Consider the following 14,417-nt stretch of genomic DNA (forward strand, 5'->3'; position numbering starts at 1 on the left):
CTGTTCCACTCCTCTTACTTTGCTTCCTCTTGTTGCAGGAAAGGCGGGCGTGCCTCACCCGCACGCCATTTGTATTTGCTTCCGGGGTGGTCTTCAGGTAGTCTTTTCGAACCAATGAACACTTCTCTCGCCGTGGCTCCCTCCTTTTCAACCCCGGACCTGAATATCCCACGTCTGCGCAATTCCGGAAGCAAATACTCGATTATATCCTCAAAAGTACCAGGATTGGTGACATGTGCCAGATTGAATCCGTCAACGTCGGTAGCTTCCACCCAGCGCTCCAATTCGTCGGCAACGGTGGTAGGACTGCCGACGATCTTAGCGCCTAGACCACCGATGCTGAGATACTCGACAATTCGTCGCTTCGTCCAAGGGAGGTTGTCCGTGCCGGGGACGGTATCTGACCAACGTCGAATGATGGACTGGATGCGAGGAGAATCGGCCACGGAGAAATCCTCGTCGTCGGGATAGCCTGATAGATCGATACCCGTCCATCCGCCAAACAAGGCCAGCGCACCCTCGGTATCAGCATATTTCAGATACTCTTGCCTCTGCGCCTGGGCCGCCTCGTCCGTCGATCCCACGATGACGTTGATGCCGAGGATGATCTTGATGTGATTGGGATCTCTGCCCTCCCGGGCAGCGATACCGCGGAGGTTGTCTACCGTCTTTCGAACGCCCTCCTTGGTCTGCCCGCTGATGAAGATGGCCTCACCGTGCTTACCACCAAAGCCGTTTCCAGTTTCGGATACGCCCGCTTGGAAAAGGAACGGTGTTCGCTGAGGCGATGGCTCCACGAAATGCGGACCAGGCACATCAAAGTACTTTCCCTTGTGGAGAATCTGCCTGACTGCGTCGCTGGCAATGTACGTGCCAGCCTCGCGATCCGCCAGCACCGCATCATCCCGGAAGCTGCCTTCCCAGAGCTTGTAGAGAACTTCGAGATACTCGTGAGCAATCGCGTAACGCTCATCGTGTGGGATCTGCTCGTGCAAGCCGTGGTTTCGGGCCGCGCTGTCCAAGTACGAGGTGACAATGTTCCAGGCCAGTCGTCCTTCGCTCAAGTGGTCCACCGTCGAAAGGCGTCTCGCCAGCGCGTAGGGCTTTTCGTAGGTCAAGCTCGCCGTCACGCCAAAGATGAGGTTCTTTGTGGCCTGCGCCATGGCCGGGACTAGGTACAGTGGATCGTTCACGGGGAACTGCGCGCCGGAAGCCAAGGCTGGGACCACGTTTGCTGGTCCCTTGTACACGTCGTACGGGCCGAGAGTGTCGGCGATGAACATGGCGTGAAAGCCGGCATTGTCCAGAAGCTGAGCGAGCTCGGTCCAGAAAGACAGTTTCTTGTACTGGTCTGTCTTGTTGCGTGGGTGTTTCCAGAGGCCAGGGGCCAGATGGCCGGGGGTATTCATTACAAAGGCATTGAGAATGAGTTGCTTTTTGACGCTACGGTTTTCCTGGCCCGGGGTGGGATTCGAGTTGTCGGCCATGGTGAGGCTATTTTCAGATTCAGGTTGTAAAGGCTTGGTGTCTTGCAATCTTTGCACGTGGTCTCGAGCGTTCACGACCTCGGAGGCGTTTGGGTTTTGCAGTACGCTGCTTGTAAACTTGTCTGCAAGGCCTGCAAGATGTAAGTTTATGCTCTTATCTCAGTTCGAAGGAATGCCGATGGCGCACATGCTGATAGCTGCTGTGGTCCAATGAGTTTGTCACGATGAGTTGTGGGTGGCTCATTTGCATATTGCATCATCGCACGCAACCGATTGCGATCTGCCGAGCTATCAATCCTCCGAGGAACGTCTCCAGTAGCACCGCTTATTCCCACAAAAGTCTAAAGGTTTTTTCCACACTACTACACCTTGACTATCGGAACCTGTTATCATCTCCCCCCGGCTTGCGAATAATCAAAGTTGCCGCCATGGGTTGAGTTCATATAACGCAATGCGGGGCATCGAAGATGTGACCAAGAACTGGGGCCCTGTGATACCGATCTCGGTTGCAACTCAAGCTTTGCAGACGCGATCGGTATTACAATTAGTTGGTTGTGCCTCGTCCTTCCAACATTCCATTTGCATGCCTCTCGACACACTGATCTTCATCACGTCATCTCACCAATTGGCCTTGGCCTGTCCTCACGCAATCTAAGTGAAGAAAAAGAGAACAAGACTTTGACAAAATGTCGGCTCATTTGGGCGTATCAGGGGAATACCTGATCCCTCAGTCAACGAGCTATGGCATGCTCATCGGCTTGGGGATCGGTTTCTGCGGCGTCATTCTGGCAGCCGTTAAGATTCAAAAAGCATACCTTTCCGAAGACTCAGGCACGTCGGAAATGTTCATGGTGGCCAATCGGTCGGTTGGGACTGGTTTGACAGCCTCGGCCGTCTTCTCGTCTTGGATGTGGATCAATGAGACCGTCTTCTCGGCGGCATACTGCTACAAATTCGGGCTTGCGCTGCCTTTTGTGAGTATAGTCTGAAATCAATTATGAGGAGAAGAGCAAAGGTGTCACTAACACTCGGCGCAGTGGTGGGCGACTGGCCTCTGCTTCCAGATTGCCTTGATGGCAGCTCTCGGCGTCTTGGCGAAGATCCGGGTTCCATTTGCCCATACTTCGCTTGAAATCATTCGATTACGCTACGGGTGGATCGGTCATATTGTTTTTATTGTACTAAATATCACCAACAATGTTTTTGGTTGTGCCGGTATGATTCTCACGGGATCGCAACTCATCTACGGCATCTCAGGAATGCATTTCGTCGCTGCTACGATTCTCATCCCGCTTGGAGGTAAGTTCTCTCTCCCAGACATGTAATGAAGGAACCTGCTAACAGACCGTAATCTAGTGGTTCTTTATACCGCTGTTGGTGGGCTGAAGGCGACGTTCATTACCGACTATCTGCACACCCTCATTGCACTTATTCTCATCATCTACTTCACACTAACAGTCCTCACGCACGATGCTGTTGGTGGGCTTGGCGGCCTTTACGATAAGTTGGTGGCGACAGCTTCGGAGAACCTGATTGACGGAAACTACAAGGGCTCTTTGCTCACGATGAAGTCGCGAGACGCGATTATTTGGGGGTTGATTCTTAAGTTTGGCAACTTGGCTCTTGTCGTCATGGTGTGTTTTCCTAAGCAGCGCTACTGCTTCCACTCCTCATCAAAGTTGATACTGATTGAAAGAACAGGACACTGCCTTCTGGCAAAAGTCATTCGCAACGGAAGTCAATGCGACCGTTCCAGGATACAATCTCGCCGCCGTGGCCATCTTTGGCATCCCTTGGGGCCTCGGTACTGTCATCGGTCTCACCGCAAGAGCACTGCACAACACCGCCATCTGGCCGGGCTACCCGCACGAGTTCACACTGGCACAAGTGAATGCCGGACTGGTCATGCCGTATACCCTCAAGGCTCTGATCGGCGATAAGGGCATCGACGCTTTCCTCGTCCTGGTCTTCATGGCGTTGACGAGTACGGTGTCTTCATCCATGATCGCTGTCAGCAGTATCTTATCCTTTGACGTTTACAAAACATACCTAAACCCCAAGGCGTCAGACAAGAAGTTGGTCCACGTCAGTCATCTGACTGTTGTTTTCCACGCCGTCTTCATCACTGCCGTCTCGCTCGCCTTAAACTACGGAGGTGCCGACATGACCTGGATTGGCTACTTCCGCCCCATCCTTTCGTGCCCGGGGATTATTCCGTTGGGTCTGACTCTGTGCTGGTCAGGCCAAACCCGCCTAGCCGCAATTGCTTCTCCGATTCTTGGTTTCTTCACGGGACTAGGCATCTGGCTTGGAACGGCTCATGCCATTTACGGCGAGATCAGCCTGAAGACAACCGAAGGTAGCTTGCCGGCCCTGTACGGAGCCATCGGATCCTTCTTCTCGCCTGCTCTCTATTCGGTTCTTATTTCTCAATACAAACCCGAAAAGTTTGATTGGAGGAGATTCCTCATCGCTGAAATCGCAGAAGAAAAACAGCTGAGGCAGATCTCCGAGAAGGAGGAGGCGAGTAACGATGGCAACATTTCTTCGGAAGGAGAACCGCCGGCCTCGTCCCTATTCAATCCAGAGAAAAGACTGGATCCAGAACAAAATAATGCCACCGCCGGATACGAAAAGTCGCCGTCAGCGATTTCTTCCAAAGATGCAGCGTTGACTGGTGAGGTCAACCTGGATGATGTTCGCCATCCATTCGACGAGGATACCATTAAGCTACTTTACAGATGGTACCGCATTGCCTGGATCATGTTTGTTAGCATCGTTCTTGTCACCTTCATTCTGTGGCCAATGCCGCTGTACCGTAATTACATCTTCGAGAAGACGTTCTTCAAGAGCTGGACAACAGTAGCGATCATTTGGCAATTCTTTGCTTTCTTTGCCGTCGTTGTATATCCTCTGTATGATGGACGCTACGAGATTGCTAGAGGTGCGAAGGGCGTTTGGAATTCTAGTAGGAATTTCTTTGGGTCCAAACATTGAGCGGCAGAGCTGGTCATTGAGCATCGAGTTCATTGAACACCAATATCTAGTAGAGACTATTTTGAGTTGCCTTGATGGGTCATGAATACATGAAATTTATGTTAGAGGAGCATGTTTACTATCGCCTTGCATGTCTTTAGCCTTTGACTGGCACGATGTCTCAATGCGAAGGTTTCTTTCATATGAGAATCGCCGCTTATTGGTTGCAGGTACGAAAGATGCGGGAGGCCGTCGACCCCAACAGCACCCAGCAGGTAGACTCAACTTATCAGGCGGCGATGAACCCGTTTAGGCTTCAGCTTATTCCAAGGAACATTTCAGATATTTGGAATACGCTCGAAAAAACGTGATGGCACCTTGGACGCTCCATGCACGCCTTCATCAGCACTGATTTAATCCCTTTGAATTCCCTTGACTTTTGTTGCGGTGCCACCACCATTATATCCGCCCGGCGACTCCCTGCAACATCCAAGAAACGCCTGCATGATGATGGTGCCCGAGGGGAACGAGAGTCCGACCCCTGGCTGTCTCAGCAGTCATAGTAAGACTGCACCGCCGACGGAGATGGCAGTTTCAACAGTCGAGCCTCAAGAGTCCAGTGATGCCGACCAGGAGCACGAGAATCGAAACAATCTCATTCTGGACTTCCTCGAGAAGAACGCCCCAGAGTTTGTCAAGCTAAGAGACTTACGCAAGAAGGTTCGTAGACGAATCCATCAATTCACTCAAGGAGAGCTGACCGTTCGTTCCCAGGGATGGGAGAATCCCGAGGGTGATGAGTTTTTCAAGGAGCAGCGTCGCACTGCCGAGAACCCCGACGAGCGAATTACCAAGATATTCTTTGACATGATGAAGAGAATCGGCAAAGAGATGCAGAGAGACACGGGCGCCCTCAGAGTCAAAACTCCTAGATGGGGCAAGACACAGATCCTTGACATGGGTATGGCGCCCGGCGGCTTCCTCGCGACGGCTATGCATCTCAACCCAGGCGCTCACGCGATGGGCTTCAGCCTTCCCGATTCCGACGGCGGCCACAAGGTCATGATCCCGGACAATCTCGACATTGACCGCAGAGATGTCGACGTGACCATGCTCGCCGCGGACATGGGCGTCCAAGACATTCCTGCCGACCACCCGGACTTTGACAAGTTTCTCGATTGCCAATTCACACCTGGCCAACAATTCGATCTGGTCATCTGCGGTGGAACAAAGGTGAATAAGCAAGAGCGCGCGCCGTACCGCATGAAGAGCGAGTCTCACCGGGTCACCACCAGCCAGCTGGCGCTGGGTCTCGAGAGACTCAATCCGGGCGGCACCATGGTTGTTCTCTTCCACAAGGTGGAGGCTTGGGGCACGGTGCGTGAGCTGTACAGCTTCTCCCAGTTTTCCAAGATCAGGATCTTCAAGCCGACGACCGGTCACAACAAGCGTTCCTCGTTCTACATGGTCGCTACGAGGGTTCAGAGCCAGAGTCCTTTGGCGACCCAGGCCCTCTTGCGGTGGAAGGGCATCTGGAAAGCTGCCACGTTCGGATCTGAGAAGGAATTTCACGAGGCCTTGCACAAGAATGCCCCTGATACCGAGGAGGTTCTTGAAAAGTTTGGTGATCAGCTTGTGCGAATGGGACGGAAGGGTTGGGAAATCCAGGCACAGGCTCTTGAGAAGGCGTCTTTCATTCAGGGCAAGTAGCTAGATCTGCCACAGGGAGGGCAAAGGAGAACGGGGGTTCCTAGCAAACAAATCGGACAATTAACAACGAACCTCAAATCTGACGTACCTTAGGCTACTGCCATTACACACTACGTAGCGACAAGCGGATGAGCCGGATCCGAACCGGGAGACCGTCGAGCTGTCCTGTCCTCCGAACAATGCACCTCTGAGAGTTCCACGCCAGTGACGCCAGTGAATCAGACTAGAACGTTTCCAAGTCCGATGCTGCCTGATAGAGTTCCCAGAGACAAAATGGTTGGTCGGACAGCAGATGTGAGTTCCGCTTACCTAAGGCTAGCTGTGATGAGACCAGGACCGGGCGTCGGAGGTTCGAGATGGGCAGAAGCCCGAAACGGCCGAGGGCCTGGGAGCATATGATCCACTTTCTGCATCTCACCAGCATCCCCGTCACGCTCACTGCCATTCAGTCGCGCTACGCTGTGGTCTCTGGACGAAACATCTTTCACGTCACCCGATAACCTCGGCGAAGGGCCGTATCTGTCGCTCGCTACCTCTCCTCTCTGTCTCGTGGCCAAGTCCACCTACCCGCCACCCGCCGTCCCCTCCATATCCTCACTTCTCGGTTCTCTCTTTCTGCGACGAGCAACACGGCAGAGCCAAGACCATGTACCAGCCCTACGCAGTCAACGAGGCGCCGCGGGAACGGCCAAAGATTCTGTGCCTGCACGGGGGCGGCTCCTCGGCGGGCATCTTCCAGATGCAGCTCATCCGGCTGTCGCGCGTGCTCGAGCCGCGCTTCGAGTTCGTCTTCCTCGACGGGCCGATCGAGACGGAGGCCGGGCCGGGCGTGCTCCCCGTGTTCGAGGGATGCGGGCCGTACCGGCGATGGGTCAGCGACGATCCCTCCCTGCCGGCGGAGGAGTTCCAACGGCAAAAGGACACGGCCATGGCGATGCTCAAGGTGTACGTCCAGCAGACGGGGCCGTACGTGGGCGTGCTGGGGTTCTCGCAGGGCGCCCGCGCGGCGTCGAGCCTGCTGCTGGAGCAGCAGCGGCAGCCGTTTGTGCCGTACCAACTTTTCGGCGTCTTCTTGTGCGGCACGTATCCGCCCTTTGTGCCGGACGACGTGCTGATTCGGTTGCCGACGGTGCATGTCGTGGGGTTGTTTGACCCGTGGAAGCCGGCGAGCGAGATGTTGATTGAGCAGTGTTCGGAGCAGAGCACGCGCAAGGTTGTGAGGTATCCGGGGGGCCATCACCTGCCGAACGCGCCGGAAGCTATTCAGAACATTGCGAACATGGTGATTGATTTATGGAAGGAGACGACGGGCGCAACGGCTTGAGGAGACGGCGGGAGGTTGTGATTGAGTCTGTGATTCGGCGGGATTTCCTTGCTTGTTGCGGCTAGATGAGGGAGATTGGCATGCTTCCGCTATGAATGAGGCATTGAGGCTGGACAATGAGATGGGTCGCCTATGGGTGATGCCAAGTGCATGCATCTCTCGCTTCGCTATTCAAGTCGGATCCCCTTTAACCTACCTCCTCGCCATTCCCATCATCGACGAGTGTGGGGGGACAAGAGACGTACTGAGGATAGACGCAAAGACGGTGATGGAAGAATAGGGGAGTAAGCCAATCGAACATAAGAACGCCCTCTGTGGCCCTTGGGGTGGCTAGGTGAATGGTGTGGAGGCTTGGATGAAGAAGTTGAGCGGGTGAGAGTAAGACATCATCAGCGTTGAGGTGGTCTTGTTTGGATGCTGTATGTGAAACAGCCAATTGACCAAAAACGCATGATATTGATGAAGTCAGTCACTGATGAACTCATCCCATGTCGGGCTATTCAACGAGTGGGTGGCCCAAAGATGATGAAGATGAAGCACTCATCTCATTCGAGGATGAAAAGGCAGGTTGGTGAATGCTTGAACTTGTAATTAAGCCAAAGGCAATTGAAACTAGAGATATTCAGGATGAAATTTCAAGACTCGAATGAAAAAGGAATTAATAAAAAAAAAAAAAAAATGTCCGAGACTGGTGGTGTGTGAGTGACGGCGGCAGGATTCAGCTGGTCAAGCGTGGCAGCGCAGCCAAGTTTCCCGCGCACCCAGGCCAACGATGTGGGGTCGATCTTAAAAAGACTAGCGCAGACGCAAGCTCTGATGTCTCTGATTATCTCATCAACCGTCTTTCCAGACGGCGAACTGTTAAGGGTCCACTCAGCACCCCGGTCGTGCACAGGGAATGCCCCGCTGTCGGTCGACGTCACCTGCGGCAGGAAGAGGACAAGCTCCTGTAGGCCCTACAGTCGGACCTCTCTCTGGCGCCAACAAAACAAAAACAGGGAACCCGGCCGTCGAGAGAGGAGAGGAGAGGAGAATGCGACGGCCGCTGCTGCACCTCATCACAAGCCGAGTTTGAGGCTTCTTTCATGCCTTTTCGCTTTCCTGCTTCTTGATCTGTTTGTCCTTTGATCAGTCGGCAGCTTCAGGGAACTTGTCGTCCTGCGAACCTTTCCTCACTTCGCTTCGGTGTTGCTCCCCTCCTGCTCCCACGATCCGCCCGCCCATTCCCGCCATTGAGCGACTGGAACAGACAATTGCACCCACGCTGCACTAGAGCACGAGGAAATCACGGTCGCCATGGCCAATTTCAACTGGGTGTCCCGCATGCTGGGGTGGGATAGGCACCCACGCCATCACCACGACTTCCACTCGGACTGGATCCGCGACGACCGAAGACGCCGTACGTACTCCTTCTAATCATCTCCTTCCGGGCGATACTGGCGGAAATTCCAACCCCGATATCCTGTGTTTTGCGATGGAACCCCAGCAATCAGCTTCAACAGCTTACAATTGGGCCTGTTGCCCTGATCTAGTCCTTCCGCAGTATCGAAGCGAGCATCTCGAGTCCGCGATTCCCGCCCCCGAAGTCACAAAGATTGCCCTCAGGCTCCGACACCTGATCGAGCTGGCCGTCCCCTGCGAATTGGACGAAGTGGAGATCACAAAGGCGCATAGCAAGATCATCACGACAAAGGTCATCAAGGCCGCCAAAGAAGCTGGCGGCTCGCACTATGGGTCGTGTGTCGTCTTCTGCTTGATTGTTTGCAAGAGATGGTTCAAGCACCAGGCCCTTGCCGAGCTTTGGGACGCCGACCTGCACCGAGTGCGCGCCGTCGCCTGCGAGGTCATTGCTAAGCAGATGTATGCATCCGAATTCCCAAGAGCAGACGAGATCGAGACTGACCACTGCATACAGCATCGAAACCGAAGACGATCTCCAATACCTCATGCACTCGGTCCTCCTCCGCCGATACTCCGTTGTCGTCGACGGCGAATCCACTCCACCTGCGAACGCTATCGAGAAGGCTGTCGATCTCCATGCTGTCAGGGTCATTGGCTCATCGGGATACCAGAAATGTATTTCCTATCTGTGGAAGGGTTGGCTAGTTCAGGACGAAAACGACCCCGCCGTATTCGTCGACTACAAGGACAAAACGAATCCGTCCTTCCTCGTCCACATGGATCCCGACCGCATCCGTGCTCCCATGTACCAGAATGCCACGCAGGTGCTCATCTCCTTGATCTACATTGGTCTCTACACTGCCGTCATCAACTCGGTCAATGCCAAGGGTGTGCTTGATGCGGCTGAGATCCTGCTGTACATCTTCACTCTGGGCTTCATCTGCGAAGAGGTCACCAAGTTCTGGAAGGCCGGCTACCACATCTTGGGCTTCTGGAATGCTTTCAATGGTGTTCTATACTCCTTCATCACCCTGTCCCTGATTCTGCGCATCATCGGCCTCACCCACGGCGAGGGCGAACCTGCGCGGAAAATGTACAGCGAGCTGAGCTATAACTTCTTAGCCTTCAGCGCGCCCATGATCTGGTCTCGCCTCCTGCTGTATCTTGACAGTTTCCGCTTCTTTGGAGCGATGCTAGTCGTACTAAAAGTCATGATGAAGGAGTCAATCATCTTCTTCGCCCTGCTTGCTGTGTTGATTATTGGTTTCCTCCAGGCTTTCATCGGTCTCGACTTGGCAGACGACTTGGTGGCAGATGACATAACATTCATCATGTCCGCCATGGCTAATGCCGTCATGCAGAGCCCGGACTTTGACGGATTCGACAGGTTCTCGCCGCCTTTTGGTATCATTCTGTACTATTGCTTCACGTTCATCGTCATGGTAAGTTGTGGTACCGGGTTGAGTTGTCTGTCCGTTGCTAATCCAGGTTGCAGGTCGTCTTGCTCAACATCCTCATTGCGTTGTACAACTCTGCATACGAGGACATTTACGACAATGCCAACGACGAGTACCTCGCGCTATTTGCCCAAAAGACGATGCAGTTCGTCCGTGCTCCCGATGAGAATGTCTACATTCCACCTTTCAACCTCGTCGAGATGATTGTCATTTCTCTCTTCTGGTGGATGGAGAAATCCAAGTTTGAGAAGATGAGCGACGTCATCATGGGAATTCTCTACTCTCCGGTTCTTGTCGTCGCCGCCGTCTTTGAAACTCGCTCCGCGGCCGACATCAGGAGCAACCGAGCGAGAGGCGAGGAAGACGACGACACGATTGAGGAGTGGGAGCAGATGATGGACCAGGTCGATTTCGAGTCTGACGGGTGGAACAAAGTCTGCGCCAGCGCGAAAACCAACCTGGAGCAAGATCCTACGATTTACGAGGTGCAGCAGCTACGAAGCGAGGTTGAAGAGCTCAAGAAGATGCTGGTCGAGATCTCCAAGGCTGTTTCGGCTGGAACCGCTGGGAACGGTCAGGCTCAGGCTGCGACCAACTTGATTGATCTCGGTGAGCCGGCGGAGAGCTCAAGCAAGAAGAAGAATAAGAAGAAGGGCAAGAAGAGCAAGAAGGAGAAGAAGGCCGGCGATGGCGCTCCAGCGGCAGCAGCCTCTTCTAGCTCGAGTGATGAAGAGTGAAGACCCTTCATCTGATGATTCTGCAGTGGTGGGACCATACGCTATACGTTTTGTGGAATTGAGTTTGTACATGTTCAGGCTGTCACGTCACACGCTTGTCACGGACTGTTTATTTCGATTTTAGTTACCATGGTTGTCGGGAAACGAGTCAGGGGAATTATTGGCGTCGGACATCAGTCATGGTTTGTAATAGGGCGTGGCATCGCGTTGAATTAGACCAATCCCATTACCAATTCCACAACTGCAGTGGAAAACCGCACCAGGACAGGTTAGATTGCGCGTGACTCTGACCCTCTGGTGAGCGATTGATATTCCGTGACCGGCTCCGGGGCGATGGTTCAGCCGACTCGTGATACGAAGTGAGCAAAGGGCCACTCATGTTCAATTGGTAAACGACGGCGCAAGTGCTGGGGACATGAGTTGTCCCGGTTGCCGGCTCGGGTGCTAGGCGAGGGTGGCTATGGTGCAGAAAATGCGGAGATTGGGGCTTCAGAGGACCTACAAACCTTATTTGTTAGTTCTTGGGACGGAAGACTTGTTTTGACCTTTCCGGCTGGGAACATCTAACGGCATGGGGGAAGCTGGCTGAACTCCTCACAGGGGCTGAGGCTTGATTTTCTTGGAGGCGGAGCTGAGCAGTCTATAGGGTTGAGGATGAAGTAGCGGTAAGGGAAGGAAAAGATATTGATTCATGCGTCAATCCTGCTCCTCTTGAGGGCCTTGAAGTTGCCGTACTTTGCTTGTTCAAAGTCGTCAAGTCGTCCAGTTGTCTTTGTCAATCCTCACTGCTGACTGAACCCCTGGATGAGGAGGGGGGTGGTGGCTGAACCCGAGCGGCATCTCAAGCTCAAGACGTTTTAAACTTTTGTTGCGCTAGTAGACGATGCCCCGGTCCAATCATTGCCCCAGGTATTCACGCCGACAGGGGGGTGCTGCCACCCCCAACTTCTGGCCATGGAACGCCCGGCACTCGAAGCGAGAAACGCCAAACGTTGTTTTGGGGAGGCCGCTAGTAGTGTGAACTGGCACTGAACTGACTAGGTAGTTGACTTGAATTAGAGAGGGGGGGTGGAATAAGCTTGCCGTTCCAACCAGTCATCCTTGGACCACCTCTCCATCCACGAATCCCCCTGTTTCTGTTTCGAATGAACGAGGTTTGGCCACTGTTTCTGTTCTGACTTGGTTGGAGATCCGGCTGGTTCTATTCGAGGGGGCCTGCTTACCTGGTTGACCAGCTTTCTTAGACGGAACACGGCTCCAGAGGTTGCTTATGGGCGGGGGCCAGGAAAGATACAATTGTGGCTGTAATGCACGGGGACAGTAGACTTGTCGTCCCCTGGCGCTTACACGGGGCCACGGCTTTCTCGAAACACGATCCGAACATGGGCGGCGGGAAGGACGGGACAGGCACAGCGGCTGTGTTGGATCCCGGTGAACAGACATATTTTACCATACAGGCTACAGCAAAGCAGGCGCTGAGACTTGCTGTCATCCAATCTGCCAAATGGCAGGGGGTCTCGTTGGACTTGAGATGCTAAACTCGGAGGCGTCGTTGTCCATGTCTCGTCGAGGGCCCAGTTGTATTGTGCTGATTGGGATCTTATCCGGCCTTGAGCCAGCTCAAACAGGACCAAGCCGTTGGTGTTGCTTGAATACATCTGCCACGCCCAAAGAAGTGAAAAAAGCTTGGGCTCGAAATAGACTCGGCTGCTTTCAGACGAGCTCCTCCCCCCCTGGCCTGGCTACCGCCCGCGTACCTCCCCCCAGGATCAGCATGCGTCAGGAAAATGCTTGGCCAGCACGCTTAATCGTGGTTTTTTTCTCCGGCCCCTGACCCTTACCTTGACACTGACTGCTGCCACCTCGGATGTCAGATACACCCGGCCGGCTAGGGGCGCGGGTTTTGGGATGGCCATGGAAATTATGCTTTCCGCGAGGCGGAGCTTACATGTGTTTACCTTCCACTACCTCAGGAGAGATCACCACCTAGCCGAGTTTAAGTTTCTTTTGGGCCTTGGCCATGGAAGGTAAGTCAGGTTGGGGTTATTGTATCCAAGGATCAATTTGCTTCCGAGACGGATTCGGTGAAGGAGGCCGCCGCCACATGGTTTCGGGGCTAAGGCTTGAGGTCGACGGGATCAAACGTGGATGGGTTGCCTGGGGGTCAAGGAGGGGGGCCGGAGATGTTCCAAAGAGGGCTGGGGCAACTAGTTTGAAAGCCATGTTCCATCTTGTTTCCATCTTGTTTCTCAGGTATCTCTAGTTGAAGACTGCAAAATGATGGACGTGTATAAGAAGACGTCTTCCCTTGCGTGAGGTTCAGGCCTACTTCTTCATCAAACCAAACAAGTCTTCTCGCATAATAGACGATAGCAAACACTCAACTCGACACCACCAAGTCAACCCCATCAACAACACAACAACACAACAACACAACCCAAAATGCACACATCAAGCATCCTCGCAACCCTCCTCCCCGCCGCAGGCGTTCTCGCCCAATACGGCTACGGCGCAGAAAGTTCCTCCACAGACACCGCCGCCACCGCCTCCTCCTCGTCTTCAAGCAGCATCGCCGGCGTCCACGTCGTCAAGGTCGGCGACGGCGGCCTCACCTTTGAGCCCAACAGCATCACCGCCGCCGTCGGCGAAGTCGTCGAGTTCCACTTCTACCCGCGCGCCCACTCCGTCGCCCAGTCCGCCTTTGACTCGCCCTGCCAGCCGCTGGCCAACGGGTCCACGACGGGCTTCTTCAGCGGTCCCGTGCCGGTTTCGTCTGGTGTCGGGGCCGAGGTGTTCACGCTCGAGGTCAAGGATACGAATCCAAAGTGGTTTTACTGCGCGACGGGACAGCATTGCCAGGGTGGCATGGTTGGTGTCATCAATGCTCCGTAAGTCTGCCCTCTTTTTTTTCCTATCCCGTCCTCTATTCAGAGGTATGAGGTCCGGAATCTTGCTGACAGTACATATCGAAATAGTGCCAATGGTCAACGTACCATTGAGAAATATGCCCAGGCCGCTGCCGTTGCGAAGTCCAACGTCGCTCCCAGCAAGACTGGCGGCGGCACCCTCGGCTCCGCTGCCACTGGTAGCCCCAGCTCCGCCTCGAGCACCCCCTCTGCCTCGTCGTCTTCGCAACCTAGTGCGGGTATCGAGGCACGCGGCGACGTCAGGTGGGGTTTGCTTAGCTTGGGCATGGCTGCCGCTGGTGTCGTCGGTGGACTTCTCATCTAATGCAGTCCGTTTTGTCGTTTCATGTTTTGAGGAAGAGGTTGGAGATGGAGGGGACTGTGTGGCATCACAATTTATACCAACGACGCATCAACGG

The 14,417-nt window shown here is 54.0% G+C and overlaps 6 protein-coding genes across 6 annotated transcripts; 5 read left to right on the forward strand and 1 right to left on the reverse strand.

The window, feature by feature from the left end:
- Positions 1-14: 14 nt before the first annotated feature.
- CORC01_01714 (alkanesulfonate monooxygenase) lies at positions 15-1,487 on the reverse strand (the record flags this gene model as incomplete). The annotated part of the gene is made up of 1 exon (XM_022613368.1): positions 15-1,487. The coding sequence occupies one exon, from the start codon at positions 1,485-1,487 to the stop codon at positions 15-17; it is 1,473 nt and encodes a 490-aa protein (XP_022480094.1).
- Positions 1,488-2,173: 686 nt separating this feature from the next.
- CORC01_01715 (urea active transporter) lies at positions 2,174-4,484 on the forward strand (the record flags this gene model as incomplete). Its single annotated transcript, XM_022613369.1, has 4 exons — positions 2,174-2,461; positions 2,525-2,786; positions 2,844-3,121; positions 3,189-4,484. 4 exons carry the CDS (start codon positions 2,174-2,176, stop codon positions 4,482-4,484), a joined length of 2,124 nt encoding a protein of 707 aa, XP_022480095.1.
- A 564-nt stretch (positions 4,485-5,048) lies between these two features.
- On the forward strand, positions 5,049-6,173 carry CORC01_01716 (uncharacterized protein; the record flags this gene model as incomplete). The annotated part of the gene is made up of 2 exons (XM_022613370.1): positions 5,049-5,183; positions 5,238-6,173. The coding sequence occupies 2 exons, from the start codon at positions 5,049-5,051 to the stop codon at positions 6,171-6,173; spliced, it is 1,071 nt and encodes a 356-aa protein (XP_022480096.1).
- A 646-nt stretch (positions 6,174-6,819) lies between these two features.
- Positions 6,820-7,497, forward strand: CORC01_01717 (oxidoreductase; the record flags this gene model as incomplete). Its single annotated transcript, XM_022613371.1, has 1 exon — positions 6,820-7,497. The coding sequence occupies one exon, from the start codon at positions 6,820-6,822 to the stop codon at positions 7,495-7,497; it is 678 nt and encodes a 225-aa protein (XP_022480097.1).
- Positions 7,498-8,793: 1,296 nt separating this feature from the next.
- Positions 8,794-11,092, forward strand: CORC01_01718 (potassium ion channel Yvc1; the record flags this gene model as incomplete). The annotated part of the gene is made up of 4 exons (XM_022613372.1): positions 8,794-8,896; positions 9,030-9,357; positions 9,413-10,340; positions 10,394-11,092. 4 exons carry the CDS (start codon positions 8,794-8,796, stop codon positions 11,090-11,092), a joined length of 2,058 nt encoding a protein of 685 aa, XP_022480098.1.
- Positions 11,093-13,534: 2,442 nt separating this feature from the next.
- On the forward strand, positions 13,535-14,323 carry CORC01_01719 (uncharacterized protein; the record flags this gene model as incomplete). Its single annotated transcript, XM_022613373.1, has 2 exons — positions 13,535-13,980; positions 14,068-14,323. The coding sequence occupies 2 exons, from the start codon at positions 13,535-13,537 to the stop codon at positions 14,321-14,323; spliced, it is 702 nt and encodes a 233-aa protein (XP_022480099.1).
- Between the last annotated feature and the right edge of the window lie 94 nt (positions 14,324-14,417).

The sequence above is a fragment of the Colletotrichum orchidophilum genome (genome assembly GCF_001831195.1).
Source record: "Colletotrichum orchidophilum strain IMI 309357 chromosome Unknown Scaffold_9.1, whole genome shotgun sequence".
Lineage (NCBI taxonomy): Eukaryota > Fungi > Ascomycota > Sordariomycetes > Glomerellales > Glomerellaceae > Colletotrichum > Colletotrichum orchidophilum.